This window comes from Pinus tabuliformis, chromosome 3_2 (assembly GCF_031772625.1).
Source record: "Pinus tabuliformis cultivar Carrire ecotype Pingquan chromosome 3_2, CPIR1, whole genome shotgun sequence".
In the NCBI taxonomy this organism is placed as follows: Eukaryota; Viridiplantae; Streptophyta; class Pinopsida; order Pinales; family Pinaceae; genus Pinus; species Pinus tabuliformis.
In genome coordinates, this window is record NC_142302.1 from 1,035,101,833 (window position 1) to 1,035,128,419 (window position 26,587).

Here is a 26,587-nt window from a genome sequence, read left to right on the forward strand (position 1 = left end):
CATGTGCTTTAGCCTCTCCACCAATTTTCATGGCTGGAGGACATCCGATGCTACCCCAAATCAACACTCCCTTTTAGTGAGGATTGTGCTCTAGTAATACTCCATACTAAGCATCACCCTGATTATACGGCACCAGTACCTGTGTTGATGCTAGGTCTCCTTGCCCATCATCCTATGGACTGCTACATCCTGTACTGCTGCCCATGGCTCTGCCACTGCCACTGCTACATTCATACGACAACTCCCTCTGCATCCGTGCTGCTGCTAGTCCTTTCTCCCTCTGCATCTGTCTCTGTAATCATACGAATCTTCTATGTAGCAGTATGAATCTATGTGGTGATCTGAGCATGACTGTGCCCATCTTTTGAATCAAAGACCAAGTGTGTTTATGATCCCTGTATAGTCCATGTAACCAAAATGTTGTAGCTAACATCTATTGCATCGCTATTGTTCGAGTTCAAAGACTAGTCCGAGTTCTTTCATCTTAGAGACTGAATAAGTCCGAGACACAAATTTCTTTTTGCGTGTATCCATTCAATTTCATTGCCATTGACATAATTAGCACAAGCACAGTATGGCTACAAGAAGTCAAAATTTGCATAATAATGATTCTTATCTAACCAAACATATTTATGAGAATGACAAAAATATTAAAGTGAGTTTGTTCGGCACTATCTCTGCCTCTCTGTCCAGTACTCACTGCCCCTTGCTGCAAACTGATCATTGATTCGACTTTTCTTCGCAAACCCCGCTCTAGAAAATCGAATGACTGATCACTCTAGTGTGTCCTCCAACTGACCCTCAAGCCTCCTCTTATACTTTTCCTATTGGTCCTTCAATAGCCGAAATTACATCTCTAATCAACGGCTAAGATTAGATTTGGCTTGATCCATGTCTTTTGGAACCTTCTAACCTAGTTTTACATTAATACCCATTAATATTTTATTTTTCCTAAGTTTAGACTTAGTAACTCCATTAAAAATATTAATCATTTTAATATCTCTCAAACCGGGTAGAATCTGCCCAAACCATTTCTAGGTCTTGGAGATCTCATGTGCTTTAACCTCTCCACCAATTTTCATGGCTAGAGCACATCTAATTCTACCCCAAATAAACATTGAGGAGGGCTATTCTGGGCACATTATGAAGGTTGTCAGGACTGCTGTTAGAGTGCCCTAACCAATCCAACAATGCAGCAAACAGAGAGCCCTAAAACAATAAATTGATATATGCTTTTTGGAGCAGCATTTGATGTTTGTTGGGTCTATGTTCAGTGACCTTGCTAGAGCTCCATCATTGTTAGAAACCAGATTAATGAGTTGATCATGTATGAAGGTGCAGGCTTCCTTGTGAGCAACAGAGTATAAGCTACTACAGGAAAACTATGTGTTAGGCCACAGGCCATAACACCACAGTCAATATTTTGTATGGGTATTTTGAAGATTCAGATCATGGAGTTGTCATACTACTGATTAGTAAAAGGCTGTATGATGTTGCTGCAATATGATATGGACAGAACTATTGTCGTGAATTGGTATCATTGCATTGAGGATTAGTCAGCTAGCCAAGTGCAGTTTAGTGTAATGAAGTGCAGCATGAATGGTGCAACACATGTATGATGAGTGCAACATAGTGTAATGAAGTGCAACACAGTAATGGGTATAGCATGGTGATGGAATCCCCTGTGTTCAAATCTGCTACCTCATGTGTCATCTTCCTAGAGAAGATCTCTGCTCTTATTTTGACAAGTCAAAGTGTTGACTTCTGATGTATATGTACTATCTCTCTCTCTGCTGAACTATTGAAGAATATAAGAAGAATTGATCAAGGGTTTCCCCACATTGGGGTTTGTCCCTGGTTGGCACCACATCTTGTGTCCTCTTGTCTTGGCATGTCTTCTGCGATTTATGTTTATGTTCTATCTGCATTTTACTATCATGCTAAATGTGATTGCTAATTTGGAATTGATATTGAGCTAATATGAAAATTGAAGTAAATTTGCTCTAAGCGTAGAACATACCAAAATTTAACACATTGTCATCATTATTAGTGATTATCATAACATTCAACATATCATCAAGTTTATGTTTCCAATTTCAATCATCAACATCATCACCAAAATTAATAATGCTATATGCACACTACATAGTGCAAATTACAAAATGAACTATCACTGGCAGTCTACTATCATATGACATATTATGGTATTCAATATTCATTGTTCAAAAGTTTGAAACATTATCATAAATTACATTTACATATCATCAAATATGTCTTCGTCCATGTAATTAAGATCCACATCATCATTTGGATCCTCTCCATGAGTGGGAGCATTTTTGCCATGTCCACTTGAAGATGCAATTATTGGTGCCTCCTCATCAAACAAAGTCATATGAGACATGGCATTCAATGTCATATCCATTTCAGAAAAGTATGGAAATGGATCCAAAACCCTTTAAAATGCCTGAAACATTTCAGAAATAGGATTCTGCATTTCCAAAAAAATGGAAACGTTTCAGAAATAGGATCCTACGTTTCCAAAAAACTGAAACGTTTCCATGCCATTTCCATGTCGTTTTTGTGCCATATCGTACCCGTTTTTGTTTCTGAAATGCCGAATGATGTTTCTGGGGTTTTGGAGGGACGTTCCTGGTAACTTAGGTTTCCATTTACATTGCACATGAACATATATTATATTTTATTAAAAATTTCATATTTTATGTGTTTTTTGGGAAACCAAGTCATCAACCATTTCCGATGCAAGTCTGATCTAACCCTTGATTCCAAGTAATTACTACTTTCCTAAATCCAATGTTAATGTAATTAAGACAGACAAAAATTACTGGGGATACAATTTGACACGGCAAATGCAATCCGCTACTTGGGATTCATTTGCAATGGATTGCACATGCTTTGGAAAACTATAGACAAGGCAATTTTTTCTTCTTAAGCTATTAAATTTCCCTTCAGCCTAAATTACCTATATAGTAGCGAGCCCCTTGACGATCTTAACATACCCATTGCATCATTCGTAATCAAACTGCCTTATTAATGTTTGCATCTAATTGCCACAGTAAGAAGCCATCCCTTTTTTATTCTTCCTCCAATTCCTGATTCCAATGCTTCTTGAAAATCTACTCTTGCAGTTCTTCCAATGTGAACAAATTTATGCTCCAATTGTATGGTTTTATAAAAATATATTTTTGTACATAAAAACATGCCTCCAAGTAAAATGTTCAACCAGCTGTCTGAAACTATTTACTAAAGTCAAAAGAATGGTACATAGCCACTAGAGAGTGTGTTGCAACAAATTCCAATGTGACTTTCATTTGGATTAATGCTCAAAATTTTAGAGCAATCTAAACAAGTCTGCCCCAGCTTTTACATTGATAGTCATGACAGATGCATAGATTGCTATAGACCTCGTCAATTCGAAAAACTGCATTTGAATCTCATGGAAAATCTTAATTACCAATAAAATACTTTTTATGCTCTATCAATTTGTAGGGAGCAATAGCCATACCTAATTTTTACAGAGAAGTTATATCCCGCATCTGGAATATGGACATTGGTCAAGGAACCATAGGGAGAAGAAACCCTGATAGACGCCACTCTAACTACAGTAACAGTTGTATATGTAGTTAATCTCGTACTTCTAAACATTACTGCCACAGACCAGAATGAAAAAACATATTGACATCAGTGTCCCTAAATATTCAACACAACCATAAAAATGAAATGAAATTATTTAAATAAAAACTTGTAACATATGCAAAACTACCTTGTGTGACTCCCTCACCAACTGCTTGTGCTTCTCCAGATCGGTAATCTATAACGACAATGCCTTCATTTGCACTAGACCAGTAGCCATGTTCACCTCCATGTAAACCTGCTACATATGATGCATCATAACCAGGCAGAGTTAATATCCTGAAAATTAAAGAATTTTACCAAGGACTATAGAAATTTTGGTAAATATAATACTATATGCTCCAATTTCATGTATCCTCTTTATATCTTTTACCTTTTGGCTATGCCATGTCAACTTTTTCAATCAAATGTATTTATTATTAACATCCAAACTAGCTAAGGATTTCTGTTGTGTAACAACTACATGAATTGTTAACACTACTGTTCCCAGACTTCCATACTGTAATATCCAAATAAGATTAATATAATGTTACATGAAAAAACTGCATTTGTTATTCAAAATCGAAAAGATGTAAACACCTTGACAGTCAAATATAGATAGTTCTAAGTTCTAATACCTAGCCAATCTAAGAGGATAACCTAGATGGTTGATGATATAGATATTAGAAACAGACCCGATCAGTCCCAACATTCCCAAAAATCATGCCAATAAATTCTTCAACAAAAGGGCATTATCAAAAAAAGGAAATTCTCTTAAGGCAATAGTTACCTCAGATGAACATCAGGATAAACAAAACAAAAAATGGAAAGAGAAGTCCAAACTTAAAGCATTCAGCCAAACTGTTATATAGACTACCTTCACATCATAATATCATACACAGTCATGATATAAATTAAATTCTCAGCATCAAAAAGGAATGAACAGAAACAGAGGAAGCTCACCCTTCCCTGTGATACTGAAATTATGACGACCGCCAACATGGAAAACCGGATTTCGTGGGCTGATATATGCACCAACTCGAATCTGAACACCCGATATTTCAGGTCAGTATTCACCAAGAAAATAAAGATAGACTGAATGCAACAAGAAATTCACGGAAAAAATTGCTTGTCAGATTAAAAAAAATGTGAACGAGTAATATTACTCTTCTGAATTATAATTCTCTATTAAAGACAAACAGTGAGATGTGAGTGCACGTAATAAGCTACAGAGGTAAGAAAAATATTAGCACCAGCTATTCTGCACTGCATCAATGTGCAAGAGAAGGCAATTACCAGAATAAATTCACTTTGTTGTGGGTTATCTTGAAAAGTTAAACGAACAAGAGCCCTTCCCTGTTGCAAGGCCTGTATATAAAACACAACAATGTTTTAAAGATAAAGATTTGTAACACTGAAAAACTGGACTCAACACATATAAAAACTAAATGCTATGGCCCAGGAATTGCACCATTTTATCCTGCTTACAACACTCTAGAGGTACAGGGCAACGAAAGTGTTAGCTTCCATCAACTGATATCGAGCACAAACAGATTTACATATGATGCCAGTTAACTATTATTTGACCGCCAATTGTAATTGAACATAACGAGGCAAAATCCCAAAGGAAACTGAGTGTGTTAGAAATCAGGATGGGGACCTGGCTATAAAAAAAGAGGCCACACCAACCCGAGTAAAAGCTTTTAGCAAGTGTTAAATAAGATGACTATATGTCAGCAAAGATGCAATTCTGTAAATATCATTTCTGGGAATATATTGCCAAAGGGTTCAGAAAGAAACTTATCATAGATATTGAAGAACATCCTGTCAAGGATATACATGGACCCAATGTTATCAAAACTGAACAATTGACCAAACCGGTAAACCCCCCGAACTGGGATCCAGTTAGAACTGGATCAGAACCAATAAAAAAAATGGACCACACTGGTCAACCAAAAACATATAAAATATTCAAGTTCTAAAGAAAAACATGTGTATTCATATGCATCCATATGAAAGTCATTTATACACAAATAGGCAAAAGTTCTCATTCATATAACAACGGTGCACATAACCAAAATAGCACCAAGTGAAATCCATATCTGAACTGAAAATACGTCAACAAACAGGCCCTAGATGGCTCTAGCATAAAAAAAATATATGATACAACAAATACCTACGTATTGTTAAATATTGTAGCTCGGACAAATGTTCTAGCCTTCAGAGGTGTCATTGAGGATAAGAACACAAAGGAATTAATTATCTCCAAGCACATGTAATTTTTCCTAAGTTTCACATAGGAAAAAAATCTTAATTAAGTCAATTAGTGAATTTTAAATATTTCCTAAGTTGCAACTTAGGAAAAGTGGATAATTAATTGACATTAGTTGAGATAAGATTGATTTACATCTAGAAGTTTCAAAAAAGTTTCTAAGTTAGCCATCGATTGGATGAAGTTAAATTCTAATCTTGGCCATTCATTTGAGAATGAGAGATTATAAAGGGAAGACGATGAGCAGCATTGGAGATGCATCAAGTGTGTTGATTTGGGTGAGGTTTTAGTAAGACACCAGGAAGGTTTTAGCAGCAATAATTGAGAAAAATTTTGCATGTTAATTTTTACACTGCTCTATGTTGTTTCAATTACTCTAGCCAAACTCAATTCTTCAATTAGCAATCTTTCAACAATAATTAATATTTCCAATCATCAACAGTAATTGAAGATAAAACAGCAAATGCAAATAACAATAGGAGACAATCAACACATCAAGAAGAGACACCAGATTTGGTCAATGACAAGGGAAAAACTGTTAATTTTAGGTATGTTCTATGATGAGAGCAAATTTACTTCAATTTTCCATATTAGCTCAATAATAATTCCAGATTAGCAATCACATTTAGCATGATAGTAAAATCATTGTTTTACGAAACGGCCGGGTTGACTCCGAAACGGCCGTTTCGTTCCGGGTCACCCAAAAAAATTTCAACTCGGCCCTATGACCCGGCTCGGTGACCGGGTCAGCTATGACCCGGCCGAGTCAGCCAATGACTCGGCCGGGTCATAGCTGACCCGGTCAACCCGGCCGGGTCACGTCAAAAAACGGCCGTACCGTTTGGAACCCGCTGGGCAGCGTTTTAACTTAAAAAAAATTAATTTTTTGCTGATTTTTGGCTGATTTAGTTAGGGTTTGTGGACATGAAAAGGTTTATGTGATTAGTTAAATGCATTTGGGGTCCATTTCCCCCTCCCAAACTCTATTTAAGGGGCCCCTTGTCTGGCTCTGCCTCTGATGATGATGATCCAGAGATTGGTCGAGATGATCTTGGCTCCTCTGGCAGTAGCCAGTAGCTACTAGCCTCCTTGGTTATTTGTATTTTGTTTTGACTCTTGAGTCTTTGATCATGTATGACAGACTACAGTTGACTATGTATTTACTATTGCCATTGGCCCTTGGGTACACCGTACCATTTTGATATAATGGATTGGTTCATGAGCCTACTTTGATCATATGTTGTCTTCCATGTATATTATAATGTTGTGTGTTTGGAAACTTGAATGAAAATATTTAAAATTATGTTTAAACTATTTAAAATTATGTTTTTTTATAAAAAAAATAAATATTTAATGTATTTTTTACAACGACCGAGTCATTGAAATCGAGCCGGCCGAGTCATTGCCGTTTCCGTTTCCGTTTCCGAGTCGATCCTCGGCCGAGTCCGAATCCGAGTCCGTTTTGTAAAACATTGAGTAAAATGCAGATAGAACATAAACATAAATCGCAGAAAACAAGCCAAGACAAGGGAACACAAGATGTGGCGCCAGCCAGGGACAAACCCCAATGTGGGGAAACCCTTGATCAATTCTTCTTATGTTCTTCAATAGTTCAATAGAGAGAGAGATAGTACATATACATCAGAAGTCAACATTTTGACTTGACAAAATAAGAGCAGAGATCTTTCACTAAGAAGATAGCACAAGTGATTCCATCACCATGTTGCACCCATCACTGTGCTGCACTTCATTACACCATGCTGCACCATTCATGATCACTATGTTGCACCCAACAGTGTGTTGCATTAACCATACTGCATCGAACAATGTGCTGCATTCATTGTCACCATGATGCACCATCATACCATGTCCATCATCACTGTGTTGAACCATGCTGCACCATCACACCATGTCCATCATCATTGTGTTGCACCATCACACCATGTCCATCATCACTGTGCTACACCCAGTGTTGCAAGAACCATCCCCCACCAAGGATCCAAAGGCAGATCCGTGTCCTGTATGGATCTACCACCGATCCTTCGGCAAAACCGTGGATTGGAAAATCGGATCCGTGGTTCCTCCTTTTTTTGGCGGTTCCTGCAAAATTGGATTCGTGGGGGCCTGATCCACAGCTCCTACTGCCCGATCGGCGATTCCTATTTCCCGATCCGCGGATCCAGAAAGGGTCAGGTGCGGATCTGTGGAGGTTTGGGCGTGTATCCACCGCGGATCGCGAGTAGATCCGAGAGAAGCTGTACAGTTCCGGAGGGCTTTTTTTTTTTTTTTTGGGGGGGGGGGGGGGAATTTCGAACTGTTCTATGAGGAACAACACTTTCTGAATACTCCCAAGGTGCCCCTTGATGCTCCCTAGACACTTCCTAGATGCTCCCTAGTGGTAATGTTAAATTCTTAAAGTAAAAGTGACATTCTCCTTTATCTTTCAATTCCATCCTTTTACTTAAATTTTTAACATTACCATGAAATGACTCAGGGTGTTTGAGAGTGGTTCCAACCTCATCAGACTTCATATGGAGAAATAGAATTTCATATACCATTCAAAATTCAGCAAACTTGATAGTTTTTAGGATCAATGAGATTGTGGCATTTCAATGGATTATGTCATGTATGAGGGCATGCGATTGGCATTTAATCAAGAGCAACAAGCCCTATATGTATTCCAATGTTGGTGTTAATGATTGTTGAACTCCTTTGTCATGGCCTTAGCAATTATGTGCCCTTCACTCAAGTCAAAATCATTGATCAGGCATGTTAAGCTTTCTCTACCATATTATAGCACATGGATTACGCTGTTTGATCAAAGTTAGGCAATGTTGACTAAACTCCCTATAGAATTGAAGTATAGGCAAAGGCTAGACAAGAGAAGAGGAATCTAGATTGTAGATGGTTGATGCTGGAATAATTAATCATTGATGTACAATGGATGCCATATCTATCTTGATTTACATAAAAATATGCATGTTTTCATGTCTTCTACAACTAATTTGGTATTTTGGATGTTTTTTTTAATATAAATGCAAAAATATATATATATATATATATATATATATAGAGTAGACGCTTCACTTCCTAGATTTTTGGAAAATGACGCTTCTGCATCCTCTCTTCCAAAAAACGTCCTTGTTTCGTCCCCGCTTCGTGCAACATTGGTTGCACCATCACACCATGTCCACTCTGTTGCACCATGTTGCACCATCACTGAGTTGTACCTCATCATGTTGTACCCAACATCCTTCTCTTCATCATCATTATGCTGCTACTATACATTGTACTACACTACTACACCATGCACCATACTGCACCATGTTGCATCCATTGTGCTGCACTATAATACTATATCCAATTACCAGGCTTAGCTGCTTGCTATGGCTTGCAGCCTAGCAGAGAAGCTAGGCCATAATAGCAGACTCCTTCAACAGGTCAAACGAACAACTTCTCATTCAATCCTCTAATGTCGAAACAGTTGCTCTCAAACATACTTAATTCATGCCTTAGAACAATAATTTTTAACTATAGTTGCTAGGCTTCTTTGCACAACGAATTAGGGCTTCAGTATGTTAAGTTATGGTATATTCTATGCTTATAGCAGTTTACTTCTCTTTCTTATTATTATCCACAGATTAGCAATCACATGTACATAAAGTAAAGTGTAGATAGAACATTAAACGATAGACAGAAGACAAGCCAAGACAAGAGACACAAGATGTGGCGGCTAGCCAGGGACAAACCCCACAATGTGTGGGGAAACCCTTTGATCAAATCTTCTTTTATCTTCAATAATTCAGCAGAGAGAAATAGTACAATAAATCTAATTTATATCAGCAGTAGCAAACCCTAAATCATCAGCATCAGCATTAGCGGCTTCATCATCAAACTAGGGTAGACGATATCTCACAAACCGACCGTCAGATCGGCATGATTCCACCACCAAAAGTTGTGGCTTCCAGAGGAGGTTCAAATGAACCTACAACGCAGTTCAGATGAGGAGATCTTCTAGTCCACGCAGGTCAAACTTTACTTCTGCAGTTGCAGCTTCAGTTTCAGCAGCTTCCGGCTTCAAACTAAGGCAATCGATATCTTGTAAATCGTCCGTCGGATTGACTTGATTCCACCACCAAAAGTTGCGGCTTCCAGAGGAGGTTCAAATGAACCTACAGCGCAGTTCAAATGAGGAGATCTTCTAGTCCACGTAGGTCAAACTTTACTTCTGCAGTTGCAGCTTCAGTTTCAGTAGCTTCCGGCTTCAAACTAGGGCAGTCGATATCTTGCACACTGTCTGTCGGATTGACTTGATTCCACCACCAAAAGTTGCGGCTTTCAGAGGAGATCCAGATGGACCTACAACGCAATTCTAAGGAGGAGATCTGATGGTCAACGCTGGTCAAACTTTGGATCTGCAGTTGTAGTTTCAGGTTCAACAACTTCTAGCTTCACATGTGTGAGAGAGAGACCCTTTTCTGCGCAGTAGAGAAGAGACTCTTTTCTGCGCAATAGAGAGAGAGAGAGATGTGATGAGATGAGTGAGTCCAAATGAGGAAAAGTCCTCCTATACAACGTTGGTGTTTGAATAGATGCGACTGTTGGGCTTCTGAGCCTACCTGAGTTATACGTCGGCTTGATAATAATTCCTATTATCAGCCATGAATAAGATGACCCACATGAAGTTTTGCCCTAGTTGCCAATTTTAACACAGTAAGACTAAGATTAGGGCCTCTTCTAGGCCTCCTTGTAGCTATGTATAGGGCTGCTAAACTAAGTCTAACACTCCCTTTTAGGCCTGCGGCTAGTCTTCTTAGGACAGTGGATTAGTATCATTGTTGGACCTGTGATAAGGGCTTTAGAACAACAGCGTAAAACACTTGTTAGCACTGCGGTTAGGGCTTGCTAAAATGCCTCCCCTTCTGCATTCAAATCCATAATGAATGTGGCCTAGGACAACATATTAGGGCTGAGGTATAAATGTAGTTAGATCTCCTTTAGGGCTTAGATAAAGGTGCCTCCTTGCTTGCGTTAAAGTAGCTTCCTTTGCTATGTATTAGGACAGTGTTTAGACTTCTTTTGGATAGCGTTGAGTGGCATGTAGAAACTCCCGCCTTGTTGCTAGGAGACCCTCATCTTGACTGCATATAAGACAACGTAGATGCCTTATCCCTTTGACTATAAGTAGGGCTAGGGTAAATCCTCTTAGGGCAGCGTATAGACTTTCTTAGTGTCTAGAGTTAGGGCAAACTCTCTAGAGCAGCTTATTCTATTAGTGACTCCTCCTTCCACCAAAACACAAAGACAAGTGGAGAGGAAGAGATCACAAGAAGTGTGTGTGTCCAAATGACTAGCAAGCCACCTCCTTTTATACTAAAACGTTGAGCACAAGTGGGGCAATTTGGTTGCTGGCCGACCTTGACGAATTGTCCCATAACACATATAAATTCATATCTCCATGAATACATGTCAGAATTGGATGATTTTTAGATCAATCCTACACCTCTCAACGAGAGGAATCCAAGAAAAATATCAGCTTCCATGAATAAGTAGACCCACATGGAGTTTGGACCTAGTTACCAATTTTAACACTCCCTTTCAACTAGGGAGAACTCCATCTGCCAGACTGTACTATCAATGCCCTGCACTACTCTGCTAAACTATGAAGAAGAAGTGATAGAGAATGTATCATACCATCCTCTACTGACCCAAAGCTAAGTCACAGGACACGTCCTCCAAGGTCTCGTGTCCCGTATTTAACGTGTCAAACACAAAAACAGCCCTAAAACATGTAAAAAACGTTTTTTATCTTGTCTAATAAAAAGTAAAATGTATTCAAGAGTTTTAGTCATGTCCTAGTCCTGGAAAACAAGTATTCGGTGTCTAAAAAACGTTGCCCTAATGTTTTTTCTCTGGTTGAATACGTACCCCACGAAATCGATAGTTTAAAGCCCACACAATTAATTTTTCAGGGCTTTTTTGCTATTTTCCTCCGTCGTTTTCCTCCGATGTCGCTCTCCATCGCTGTATATTCGTCGTGTGGAGCCGAGTGTGGAACGAGTCATCTCCGTGGACTCGTGGAGCTATTTGGTCGCAGAGTGTGTGAGGTTTGGCAACTTGGCAGGCTACTGCGTGTGTGAGGTTCACGGGTTCCCATTCAGGTAAACCATGCTCCGTCGTTGTATATTCATCGTGTGGAGCCAAGTCATCTCCGTGGACTCGTGGAGCCATTTGGTCGCAGGTTCGCAGCGTGTGTGAGGTTTGGAAACTTGGCAGGCTGCAGTGTGTGTGAGGTTCACTGGTTCCCGTTCAGGTAAACCGTAGCCCGTACACAATATGGCTAATGGCACCAGGCATATATATTAATATATTCAATAAACGTCAATTAATGTGAGATTTTCGCTATTTTAATTTAACGATTGCATGAGAACATTGCAACACTAATGTCTTGTTTAGAAGATTTCAATTGGACAAGCAACATATCCATGCTGAGTTCCTGTTGAACTACATTTTGATTTTGCACACAGCCATAACACAACTAATAGTGTCCCAACTAAAACCAAAGTTAACTGTTGATCACTGAAGCTGGTAGGTCACATATCTTCTGGATTATTGACAGGCTCTTACCCCAGCAAAGAACTGTTTGATTGCCAAAATGAAGTAGTGCAAAATAGCCCAGGACTAATATTTCACACAGTCATTTCAACACATATCTGTTTACGAGTGACCTTGACACCTCCACCAATTGACAAGGATGCTACAACTGATGGGTTTGCAAGTGAGAAAGCTATTTAAACAGCCCATGGATACATTTCAATAACTATCCTCATTCTGCCAATGAAATACAGTAACAACTTCTCTACTTATCAGATTTGTTGATTGTTCCTATTACTTCAAGTTACCTCACCAGATGCAAGTGAAATGATCTGCTATATGCACCCCTACTAGAAGAAAGGGTAACAATCATCAACCATGAGCTAAATACACCAACTATATCTTACATAAACTGTTGTCTGGAATCTAGACTTATTAGACAGTTCAATCATGTCATTAATTATTGGGTACAATAAATCTGAGTAATAAAAGAATTACCACGAGTATGTATTGACTCATGGTTCCCTACATCAATCTCAACCATATCTTGCCATATAGATGGCTAATTTTTTACCCATTCCCATGCCTCCAGACCACAGAAAATTGTCTCTTTCATAGTCTTCTAAATACTAATACCCAAATAAATGGACCTTAATTCCTCAAAGGAAGAAGGATCATTAGATTTAAGATTAGGGCTATAAAAGGGGCATTGAAGGCGGCAGCCATCTTCCCAGTTCTCCCAGATTCATCAAATCTTCCTCAATGAAGTCTGAGAAACCTTAGAAAAACTCAATAGGCTAGTCATCAGGTCCTAGGTTCTTACTCTTTCATGAAAGGTATGAAGAACTGTTTGCAGTTCCTCTCTTGAAGCATTTCCCATCATCAGACTTTTTGTCCTGATGATGGATCCCCCTACAGAAAACAAATATTAAAATATGCTTGCTGAACAGAATTATCAAATCTGAAACAATGAAATCTGAGGTTTAAAAAAACAGTTATTTGATTTTTAGACAAGAAGTAAATATAATTTTAGACAACAAGAAAGCATTTTTAAAGTGGGTCAAATACTGTTTTTCAGATTTCACTAAAGAATCGATCATGTCTGGAGCTGCATTCTGGCATTGTGAAAGTTAAATTTATTGGTAACTCTGTTAGTGACTGTGGTGGTAAAAAAGGATTGAAATAAGTCTCTAGTATCCAATCAAGCACCTGTATGACAAGAACTGTCTTCTGTGCCTCACTCCCTAACATGAGGGAGTATCCATCATGCTCAAAACTTTCTGAGCTCAAAACCCCTGCAAATTTGTTTGTTGTTTTGATGAACCGTCTTCTCAACTGATGTAAGGAGAAAAGAAGTCTGATATATTTATAAAATTATATATAAAACCCAGATTCCAGAATGATATTTATAGCTAATTGTTTAACTTTAATCGTTTTTTTTGTAGGTGAAGGAGTGTGGACTTTATAACAGCAAGAAGATTAATGGCTCAATCATCCAAGGCAGTGGGCAGAGGTCAAAGGAAAGACAAGGGTGGTGCTTTTCATGGTCCCCCCCCCCCTCCAAGTTTTTCTGTTTCACCTTCTATTGGTCATAGTGCCCCAAGTGCTTCAAGTGAAGCTTTAGGTGCTTCTTAGCCGGCATTAACATATGATGATGCTGTAGCAAGACAATAAGCACAACTAAGAAAATACCCTCTCTGGAAATATGTAACCAAGAAGCAAGGGCCAAAGGTTGGTGCAGGAGAGAATGTGCTTTAGTCTTGTAATTTCTGCAAGTGTGAATTTAAGAGCACATACTTTCGAGTTAAGGGTCATTTGTTGGGCCTTCCTTGTGGAATTGGAGAATGCAAAAAGATCAGTCCTAAAGAAAGAATGGATTTGGAAATGGAGGATGCAGCTGGCTTTGGGAATGTGGTGGCAGCAAGCAGGAAAATGAGTAAAAATGAATATCCTCTTCCATTCTTGAGGAATGCTAATAGTAGTAGATTTGGGAGAGGGGCTGAAATTCAGCAAACAAAAAAGAGGGCAGCCCAAACTTGTGGTGGTCCAATGGACAAGATTTTTCAGTGTGAGAAGTGAGATGAGGTTGATCTTACAATGGCATTCTTTTTCTATCTCAACTTCATTTCTTTTAATGTTACACGGTCTCCTTTGTTTATTGAGATGTGTCAAGCTCTAGTTGATATCAATGTTTTAAAACTCCGACTCCGACTCCGACTCGGCCGAGGGTCGACTCCGACTCCGACTCCGACTCAGTATCAACTCGGCCGGCTCGATTTCAATGACTCGGTCGTTGTAAAAAATACATTAAATATTTATTTTTTATAAAAACACATAATTTTAAAGATTTTCATTCATGTTTCCAAACACACAGCATTAGAATATAGATAGAAGACAACATATGATCAAAGTAGGCTCATGAATATATCCATTATATCAAAATGGCACCCAGTGCACTGTCCAATACATACACGATGATGATATAGAGATCAAAATAAAAACACATAACCAAGGAGGCTATAAATGGCCTCTACAACAAAAGTCTGTGACCAGTACTACTGGTTACTACTAGAGTTTCCAACATCATCTGGCTCAATGTTACTTGGGAGTGGGAACGAAAGTGGGGAGCGAGAGCGAAAACGGGAGCGGGAGCGACATTTTCAGAAGCTCCCGGTTTGGGAGCAAATCCCGGAGGAGTTCGACAACCAATGTCACTAACATCAAGGTACATAGAGGGATTGGTGCTCTTGATTAAATATGAGTTCCATACCCTAATACATGACAAAATTCAATGGAAACATTGCAATCCCCCAATCCTGAAATCCTGAAAAACTGATAAGTCTGCTGGATTTTGAATGAAATCTAAAATTCTACTTTCTCCATATGAAATCCAATGAGGCTGGAACCACTCTCAAACATCCTGAGTCATTTCATGGTAATGTTAAAAATTTAAGTAAAAGGATGAAAATGAAGATTAAGGAGAATGTCACTTTTACTTTAAGAATTTAACATTACCATGAAATTTGAATAGCATATCAATACTAGGAGAGGGGAATGGACCCCAAAGACCAAAAAACCAATTAATAAAACCATTTGGAGTCCCCCAAACTCAGAAAAAAAAAACATAAAATAAATAAAATAAAAAAATTGCGTTTTTGGGGTTTACTGGCCGCATGAAGTGACTCGGCCGAGTCGGCCGAGTTAAGACTGACCCGGCCGAGTCATGCCATGACTCGGCCAGGTCAGTGTTAACTCGGTTGACTGAACCGGTTCGACGGCCGAATCACAAATTTTTTTACCGGCTTGGACCAACTCGGCGGAGTCAGTTCCGAGCTGGTCGGCTTTTAAAACACTGTTTGATATGGCTCCAATTGGGTATGTGCCTCCAAGTTCAAAGAAGCTTAGAACCACATTGTTGGTAAGGCAAGGAAGGAGGTGGATAAAATTCTACAACCTATTAAATCATCATGGACCTCATCTGGTGTCAGTGTTGTTTCTGATGGATGGACAGATACAACACGCCATCCTCTCATCAATTTCATGGTATATTCTCAAAATGGACCAGTTTTCTTGAAAGCAGCTGATGCTCTCGGACAATACAAGGATGTACAATATATGGGTGAGCTATTTATTAAAGTTATTGAAGATGTAGGCGTTGAAAGTTGTGTGCAAATCATCACAGATAATGCCCCTATTTGCAAAGCAGCTGTCTTGATTGTGTAAAGTTGTAAACTAAATATCCACAAATATTTTGGACACCATGCATTGTTCACTCTTTGAATTTAGTGCTCAAATCTATTGCTTTAGATGTGACATGGATTGGCAATCTTATTGAGGATGCACGCCATATCCGAAATTTTGTACAAAACCATACCAATGCCCTCACAATATATAAAGAGTACACACATCTATCATTGTTGAAGATTGCAGATACTCGGTTTGCTTCCTCATTCATCATGCTTAAGAGGTTGAAGGAGGTGAAGGCCGCTCTTGGGGCCATGGTTATTTCAGATCTTTGGTCTTTTTGGAGAAAGACAGATCAAACTGCTTCAAAAAAGGTAAAGGACACAGTGTTAGATGATGGTTGGTGGGAGAGGGTGGATCTTACCATAAAGATCATGAACCCTATCATTTCTTTCTTGTGGTTTGCAGACACGAACCAGCCCATCTTAGGAGAGGTTTATGAGGGTTGGGATTCCATGATTGAGTCTGTGAAGACTATTGTTATGGAGAATGAGTGCCTTGGATATGAGACATCAGCAGAGAGCTTATGGTCCACCATACAGGATATTCTTATCTCTAGGTGGGATAAGAACTGCACACCTTTGCATTGCTTAGCTCACTCTTTGAATCCCAAGTACTATAGTCAAGAGTGGCTCTATGGTGGGACCTCACACAGATACCCTCCTCACATGGATGGAGAGATTTCACAAGGGAGGAAGATAGCATTCAAAAGGATATTTCAGGATAGAGCATCTTTTCTTGAGGTGGAGGAAGGCTTTGTAGAGTTCTCCACTGGCACGAGGAGATTTGGGGGGTAGGATGTACTTGGAGATGGGGGGTCAAAGGTGCCTATGCTTGGTGGGCAACTCATGGGGCAGCATGCCCTATTCTACAACAGTTAGCCTTGAGGGTCCTCTCTCAAATTACTTCATCTTTTCGTTGTGAGAGGAATTGGAGCACTTATGGGAATCTATATAGTTTGAAAAAGAGCAAGCTTGGGCAATCCAAGGCAGAGACAATAGTGTATGTGCACACCAACCTTCGTCTTATTTACAGGCAGAGACAGGAGTGGTTGAAGGGAAAGACAAATAAGTGGGATGTGTTTCCTAATGATATGGACTTGGACAACATTGTTGAGTTGGCATTAGCCAACATGGATCTTAATGACCCAGTGCTAGAGCCAGTGACTTTTGATGATGAGCCAGAGTATCTTGAGGGGTCATCCTCCACACCAACAAATGCAACAACAAATCTTGGATTGGGCATAGAGGAGGAGGATGGAGTACAATCAGATGGCAGTGGCAGTGATGGTGACTATGACATAGAGGACATGGACTATTGATAGAGTGATGAGTCATGGACTCGTGGCTCACTGGCTAGTGGCTAGTGACTCGTGAGTCATGACCAGTACCATTGACGAGTCACGACAGTGACGAGCTATGATATTCCTACTTATTTTGTATCTACTCTTTTGTATTTTCCAGTGGCATTCTCTCAGGAGTCAGTATCTATGTAAACAGTAATACATTTTGATTTTGATGACTTAATGGAAAATCTGCATTTTACGGTTTTAATATCTAAGTTCTAAATTTATAGTTAGTAGTTTCTTATGTGCTTGTAAGTTGTACATGAACAATGAACATTGAACATTCAAGAATCAAGACCAAGCATATCACATTCTAATTTCTAAATTCTGATTCTATTTATTTTTTTAAAATGAACTATGAACTTTGAAGTAATTATATTTTAATTTGATTAGATAAGCTGCAACTTGCAATTTAATATGGATCAAAAACTATATTTCGGTGTATATATATATATATATATATATATATATATATATATATATATATATATATATATCAAAACGTGTCCCTCATGTCCTGTTTCCGAGTCGTTGCGTTTCATATTGAATACTCGTATTTACGTGTTCTCCATGTCTCGTGTCCTCATGTCATGTGACTTAGGTCTCAGTTGATTCTCCAATAGCATCTTCCATTGAATGGAAGTCCCCTAGTAAAAGGTGGTCAACGTCTCCCACATCTCCCTTGTTGTTTCCTTCTCAGCCATGTATGGGACCACATGATCTTTGACCCCATCTAGAATCATGCATTTAGCCTTCGCCTAGGCCTCCTCGTACTTCTTCAATGGATCAGCATCGACTGGAACAACAACTACCTTCAAGGCATAGTCCCTGATGCGATTCTTGGATTGCCAAGATCCTGGCCTTCCAGATGACAAAACTAGTTGCTCCATCCAATCTGTCCTAATCCCTCAGTCCATTGATTGTCGTCTCTGCTCAACAAATATAGGATTGGTTCTCTTCTCCCTCTCCTGTTGTTAATCCACTCAAATCTAGATTTCTTCAGCGATAGAATCCTCTAAGGAACAAGCTCCTCTAGACTCCCTCTCAGTCCTGATTTCCTTCACGAAAATCCTCTGGCCAAATTTCGAATCACTCCTCTCCAATCCTCCTTTGTTGCTGCAACCTGGATCTAGATTTCTTTGGCTAGAAATCTGTCAAGGCAGTGACTCCCTCTACCTCGGCTTTGTCTCCACAGACATTGTTCTGCACCAACAGCAACAGCGTCCCACCAACTCCACTGATCGAATCTGCTATGCTCCTCCAACCCCAACAACTGATTGATTTGAGCCTCTCAGGCTCTGCGCTGGCCCAGAGAGCTGACGCAGTCACTGTGTGAGCTCGTCTCAGGTAGTGCGCCACCCTCCACTAGCTCAGAATGTTGATGCAGGCACTATGTGAGCCTCTGCATCACACGTCTGGCTCAACGTCAGTCCTTCAACTGCTCCTCTGGCTCTGAAAACAATGTTGTCACTTGGGACAGATGCTTCTCTGCAGCAAATTCAATGGATCTCTCGGCTGATATCTTCAGTGTCCTATGATCTGCAATGCTTTGACACCATGTGAAAATTTATGAATCTACACATCAGAAATCCTACTGCAATCATTGGTTTATCATCTCCTACTTGTTTTTACATTCAACAAGTTATTTAATTATTTAAACACTAATGAAAAACACTACTACAAACTACACTGACATACAGATCATGAGCCCCTTCTTGGGCTGCGTAGGCCTCTAAGCTGCCTCTCTGATGCTATTGTTGGCTCTCTACCTAGTACTTGTTGGCTTATAACTCCCTTTCGATCCAACTCTTCGCTACTACCTCTCTCACTGCAACTCAGATCACTTATTCGATTTTCTTAGCAAACCTCGCCCCAAAAAAATCGAATTGACTGATCAATTGGTGTATCTCCAACTGACCCTCAAACCTCCTCTTATACTTTTCCTGTTGATGAATCAAAAACCAAGATTAAGTCCCTAATCAACGGCTAAGATTAAAATAGACTTGATCCTCATCACTTAGAAGCTTCTCACCCATATTCTTATTAATACCCATTAATATTTTTATTTTCCTAAGTTTAGACTTAGGAACCCATTTAAAATATTAATTATTTTAATAACTCCTCACCCGGGTGGAATTTCTCCAAATGATTTATGGGTCTTGGAGATCTCATGTGTTCTAGCCCCTCCACAAAAATTCGGAGCTAGAGTACATCCGATGCTACCCAAAATCAACACAAGTGTATAAGGAAATTTTGTTTGAATTGTGTGTAGGATCCATTTGGGCGTGGAAAAAGTCTCATATAGATCAACTCACTCCCGGATTCAAAATTGCTCAAGACCTATTGATTTTAACTTCAAAGCTTTCATTTAAAAAGAAACAAGAGGGGAGTTCTCTTTCCCATATGTTACTTGAATCATTTATAAATTTAAATTTCATACTTCTTTTGATCTAGAGCTTTCAAAGATTACATAAGCTAATTAAGAGCAATTTTCTAGACTAGACTGTTGATTTGGGGTAGGATCGGATGTGCTCTAGTCCTCAAATTTTGTTGGGAGGCTTGGGCGCATGTATACCAAAGAACCCAGAAATCGTTTTGGGAAATTCCACCCAAAGACGATTATATTAAAATGTTGATTTTTAATGTACCTTGGACAAGTGGTTTCCCATGGGTTAGTCTCTACCTAGGGAAAAGTGTCCAAAATAATTATTTTTCTAAGTGTGACTTTATAAAGTGAAAGTGACTTTATAAGTGGTAAATTCAATGTTAAATTATAAAGTGAAAAGTGACTTTAGACATAAAGTACAATGTGGGTACTTTATTTAAAGGGTGAGTTAAAAAATAAAAAGTGAGAATTAAATGCACATTTATTCTCATCATTTGATCTAAATGAATCTGAGCCATTCGATCTTAGGTTTGCCCAAAAGTCATTTAGGGAAACAAACGGGGGAAAAGAAAAGAAAGATTGCATTCATTCTTCATGAGCATATTGGAGAAAGGAGGCTAAGAGTTGGAGAAAAGTTTTGAAGGAGAAATTTGTTGCAGCAAGCTGAAGGAGTGATTTTTGGACAAAGCTGGGAAAGCAAATCAAGGCATAGAAGACAATAGAAATTACAGTACGAACAACATTTAATGTTGTGAGCTGCACGTCGTTTGAGAGAAGTTTAAATTTTTTTTGAAAAATCAGTACAATCCGTACAGTCTGTATCCATATAGTACATATTTTCAGCTTCAAGTGGGCATGGTAATCGAGGCAAAGTGGGCACAGTTTTCAAGGTGGGTAGTGACGTTGGGCAAGCTAGAGAGACGCAGAGAGTGGAGTCTCGGGTTAGATACTTGTTCAGGAACGACTGTAATTTTTTCTCAGAAAGCCTTGTTCTATATTGTTGGGTGTAATTTGTACATGATGATTTTTGCTAAAGAATAATAAAACCCTCATCTGCTGCACCGTTTTCCCACAGTGGGTTTTTCTAGGGAGAATTGTCCAGAAATAATTGTGTTACTGGGATTGAATGTGTGCCAAATTTTACTTACATTTACTTTCTACAATGTTGTAATTGTGAACGCTGCAGTAGAATATGTTTCGATATTTGCCATAAGAATAAAGTAGATAACTTATTTCTAGGGTAATAAGTAGAAGAAATAATATTAATCACTGCAACAGGATTTCTATTTAGAAATTTTCACATAGACAAGTATGGGGCTTCACTCCCATCAATTGGTTTGGTCTCTTGTATATTAGTGTGTATTATTGTTTGTTCTTTTGCATATTCTCTCCACTAATTTGTTGATTTTTTTTGCAGCCTTTGAAAAGCAAATTCAAGTTCACTTTGGCATCAAGTTAGAGGAGGGACTTTTCCAAAACTACTAATTCATATTTGCAAGACCTTTGGCAAGCGTTGGAATCAAATTTCAAGGAGGTTGTGAGCCCTTTTGAGCCCATCATTGGCTAGGCCAAGTTCATTTGAAGGCTGTTTTTTCTCTCTAGGTCGTTTAGGAGAGACTTAACTTCTTTTCCTTATACTATTTCCTCTTCATTTAAATTCTGAAATTTATGACCCTGCAGTTATGAAGGTGGCTTTGTCCGGTTGTAGGAACGACGACACACATGGCTTGTAAGGATTAGGGGAAGGGTATCGCTAATGAAGACAAATGCTTCCTCAACCCCTCTTCCTTGCAGTCACCCCAATCTTTACCCCTTGGTAAGAGGTTGAAGGGAGAATCTCTCACCTAGAATAGACATTTAGTTTAAAATTTACCAAGATAATTGCATCTCACCTTAGCTAAGTTGCATATCATTCTAACTCATTTATTTTAGAGCATTTTCCAATTTACTTGCAAGTTTATTTCATGTACTTGTCATGGTGAATAGCCTCACTATCTATTGAAGTTATCATCTTTGTTGTTGAGTATCTCATGGCACTAATGGCACAGTCGTCATCTGTTTCCACTTCTTTCTCTGCCCTTGCTGGTGCTGCCTTGGTCTCAGAAGCCTCTCCCTTGCTCTTCTTCCCTAGACACTGGTTCGCATAGTGACCCAGTTCCCCACAGTGGAAGCACTTGACCTTAGAGAGGTCCTTCTTCTTCTGTTTCTCTTGCTTTCCCACAGATGATAGAGCAGCATCCTCCTCTTCCTCCTTCTTGATTCTGACCCCTTTACTGCTACTCCTCGCCTTGGTTAGCCGTCTAATCTATTCTTGACAAAGAGCTGCCCATAGTTCGTCCCAATCTGGAAGGTTCGACTTGCCCAGTAAGCTCTGGACAAATACCTCCCAATCCTTTGAGACTGCGTTCAGTGCGGTCCTCACCAAGATCTCCTCATCCAGCATGGCCCCTATTGAAGTCAGCTGATCCCAGATCCCTATCAATCACCCGAGGAAGGTATCTATCTGCTCGCCCGCCCTACATCTGGTATGACCGCAATTGATTTTCAAGTAACATCTTCCTCTACACGAAAGTATGCTGATACAACTTCTTCAGGGCATCTCACATCTCATTTGTCATACCCTTCTCGGGAATATGTGGTACCACATGATCTTTGACCCCGTCAAGGATGATGCACTTAGCCCTAGCCATTGCTTCTTTGTACTTCTCATTTTCAGCCGGGTCAACTGGGATCGCTATCATTTCAAGGCGAAGTGCTTGATGTGATACCTATCTAAAATGGATAAGATCCCGGCCTTCCAGACTACGAAATTGGAAGCTTCGTCCAGTCTATCTTGATCTCTCAACCCATTCACTGTCATTTCGTTGCTCCTCTTTCGACTATTTCGAGTCTCTCTACTCATCACCTAGAAGTCCTTTGATTGACTCCTGTTGAGTCTTTCAACTTCCCGTCTCGAAGTTCTTGGTTTGACTCCCTCTGAGCCTCAATTTCCCTTCTGGAAACCTCTCAGCCAATGTCGAGATACCCCACTCCGATCATTTGTGCAACTGCACCACTGATCCGGATTCCCTGGCTAGAAATCCTTGGCAGCAACTCCCTCCTCCTTGGTCTTTTCCTGTTAGGTACTGTTCTGACCACAGTACCCCACCAGCTTCGCTCTGCAACTCATCCACAACCTCCTATGCCTCAACAATCTGAAGGTCTGAGCCTCTAGGCTCTGCGCAATCCTGGCACCGACAAAATCTACACCTCCTGGCCACAGCGTCAATCCTTCTTGACTAAGAAAGATGATCGGGCATTGCGTAGGTCAGGTCTGCTCCTCTCTGCCTTTGCGTTGATCCTCCTCTTGGCTCGAACTGATGACGCAGGCCCTCTGCGTCACCCCTTCCTTGTTGCTTTCTGCTAGGAACAACTTCTGTCACTCGGGACAGCTGTTTCTGTTGCTACTGCTCTACTCGGCTGATGCCTTCAGTTATCCTGTGATCTGCAACCACGCTCTGATACCATGTTGGAATTTCTAAGTTTAACCCGTTAGAAATTCTTCCTGTACTATCTAATTTATTTCTTCCTACTTGTTCAATTACTTAATAAGTTATTTACCATGTAAATACTGAAATTAAATACAAGTATAGTATCAACACATACAAGTCATCAACTGAAAATAAACAAGCACACAAGTGACACCGTTGTTTTTGGACTAATGTCCTCGGAAAAACCCAATGCGAGAAAACCAGTGCAACTATTCAGAGGTTTTTATTATTATGCATTTTTCAGAATACAATCTAGGTGCCAGAAATGGCTCACCCAACAAAGAATGCCCTCGGCACTAGTACTTCTCAGTCGAAGACAAATATTCTGGCAAAATCACCAGATGAACGATCCCACTGCAACAACGCAGCTTATGTTGCTCTGTGTCACACTGATAGGAACTGCATCACCCTATCCAGCTCTCCAACTCCAGTCTGTCCCATGAAAAATCTCCTAGTGCTGCCTCTAGGCCCTGCATTAGCCTCTCTGGGCTCTGCTTCAGCCTCTGGAGCCTCTGCGTCTCATACGCCGGCCCTCTCTAGCTCTGTGCAACTCCTGGCTGCCTCTGTGTGGCCTCTGGTTGCCTTTGTGTCAACCTCTCCTGGCTTTTGCGTTGATCCTCCAGGTACTAACTCTGCCTCTCTACTATGTATTCACTGCCCCTCAGTTGCAACTTAGATCACTCACTCAATTTCCTCAGCAAACCCTGCTCCAGAAAATCGAGTTCTTGATCTCTCTCGGTGTCTTCTCCAACTGACCCTCAAGCCTCCTCTTATACTTTTCTCATTGGTCCATCAACGGCCGAGATTAAATCTCTAATCAACGGCTAAAATTAGATTTGGCTTGATCCATGACTTTTGGATCCATTAAAAATATTAATTATTTTAATATCTCCCAAACTGTTTAGAATCTGCCGAAACCATTTCTGGGTCTTGGAGATCTCATGTGCTATAGCCTCTCCACCAATTTTCATGGCTAGAGCACATCCGATGCTACCCCAAATCAACAGGCTCTCAAAAAATACGAATTGGGAAGTGGCTAGTCCAACTGAAAACTTCCTCGAATGCCCGATGATCTAAAAAAGAACTTTCCCGCAAAACTCAATCCAACCATTAAAATAGAGTGAAAAAATGATAATAAAATTCAGATAAATAGAGATACCTGCTATTACATTCAAATCTAAATTATCACTTAAACCCCAGTGACTGAGCAAGATACTTGTACTCAAATCACTCTTCAGAAGCTATCATTAATGGCTAAAAAAATTACGCATGAAAACGATACATCTTACAGTATTTCTAAGAAGAGTAACACCAGCAAAAATTAACCCCAAAGTCTTTCTTTATTATCCGTATAAAAATTTACATGAGAGCTTTTCGCTTAACACACGACTCAAAGGTCGGATGCATTGACTGACAAATGACTTCCTATTTAAAGATAAATCCTCCAACGGCTAGTTCGAGTGATTCTTGTCAAAACAACCGCGACCGTTGATGAGGATCAAAATTTCTTTTAATCTCATCCGTCGAAATTTTAAATTCTCGAGGAAATTTCAATTTTTCAATTAAATGCATTTTAATTAATTCAAAAATTAAAATTTTGAATTAATTTCCTCAAAATTTGGACTCTGACTCAACCCCAGGGACCAAAGGCTTAAAATTTAGCCAAATAATCAATTTACTTTAGTCTCGAGACCTTTTAAATTTTGATTTTTAAGGACAAACAAATTTTGCTTTCGAAGAATTTAAATTTACCTAGGACCTAGAATTAATTAAATTTCTGGCTTAGGATTTTAATTAAATTTTTGCCAGAAAATTTAATTAATTAACCTATGAGGGGATAAATTATTTTTCCAACCCTCAAGACACTTACATCATGACTTTCATATTTTTTACATCATAAGGAGGAAAGCCCATCTGTAATAGACCCTCACAGACTACCCATTTTTGCGACACAAATATAATCCAGCAGAACAAGCGATTTGTAATAAAATAACCTAACCAAATAGTTAGGAATATTCCCAAATCACTTTTACATAGACTCGATCTAGAACACTAGGACTTGCCTAAGATCCCAGTGACAAAATCCATTCCAGCTTTGGGGTAACACTGAAAGAAAACTCTGTCGACCATCCGAGAATGGATCGGTGAAACAAGAAACCTCCTAGAACGTAGATCATCACCGGAAAATTAGGTTTACCTAGGCAATTACATACACGACACAGATCTGCTAAGATTATTTACATTTTACACATGTAGAAAGGGTTTATATTATAACATGATCCTCAAGTTGATGATGATAGCTAGACGGCACGAACACATCAATCAGACGCTATCTCTTTTGCGAAAAAAGGGGTGTACTGCTATGGGTCGTCGACACGTAGTGGTCAACAGTATGTTTTTTTAATATAAATGCAAAAAAATATAAAATATAATATACATAGTAGATGTTTCGCTTCCTAGATTTTTGAGAAATGAAGTTTCCGCATCCCCGCTTCCAAAAAAGTCCCCATTTCGTGCAACGCTGATCCAAGCACTAAACTATATGCATGTATGCATTTCAGCATGATATTTAGAACAGCTTTCCAACATTTGTGTACACTGCCTTACATAACAATTCACAAGCATCCCCAACTTAAGCGGTAACTTGATTCCTATGCATAACAGAACTAGCAAATGGAAATGATTCTAATACAAGAACAAAAATCAAGTACATACAATCTATACATGAACTATAAGGGAAGCAGTAACAATGACTACATATATAGATCATACAAGAGAATGAACAGAAATTTATATTGCATATATGACTGCATCTATAGGAGAAAGCACAGAAGCAAGAACTATGTTAAACATAGTTGTTGGCATATATGCCATATATATCTGGCATATATGGCCTCACCTATAGGAGAAAACACGGAATGCACAGAAAGTTACTTCCATTGCAAATATGGCTTCCCCTATAGGAGAAAACACAGAAGGAAGAACTGTGTTGAACATAGTCATTGACCTGGAAGCATCCCTATTCAAACTGATATGTTTCAATATTTCACCAAATCTAGTGCATACTTATAAACATGAAGACCATA

General features: G+C 39.2%; 1 protein-coding gene across 2 annotated transcripts in view; it reads right to left on the reverse strand.

The window, feature by feature from the left end:
- Positions 1-26,587, reverse strand: part of EMB3012 (embryo defective 3012) — a 382,712-nt gene that overhangs the window by 23,851 nt on the left and 332,274 nt on the right. Inside the window, exons 28-31 of one of the 2 annotated variants that reach the window (XM_089417406.1) lie at positions 4,927-4,998; positions 4,594-4,675; positions 3,782-3,889; positions 3,524-3,665 (exon numbers count right to left, since the gene is read on the reverse strand). In XM_089417406.1, the coding sequence (XP_089273532.1) occupies positions 3,524-3,665; positions 3,782-3,889; positions 4,594-4,675; positions 4,927-4,998 (404 nt within the window). Of the gene's footprint in view, positions 1-3,523; positions 3,666-3,781; positions 3,893-4,593; positions 4,676-4,926; positions 4,999-26,587 lie in introns of both variants that reach the window. The other variant, XM_089417405.1, reaches the window with a different exon arrangement.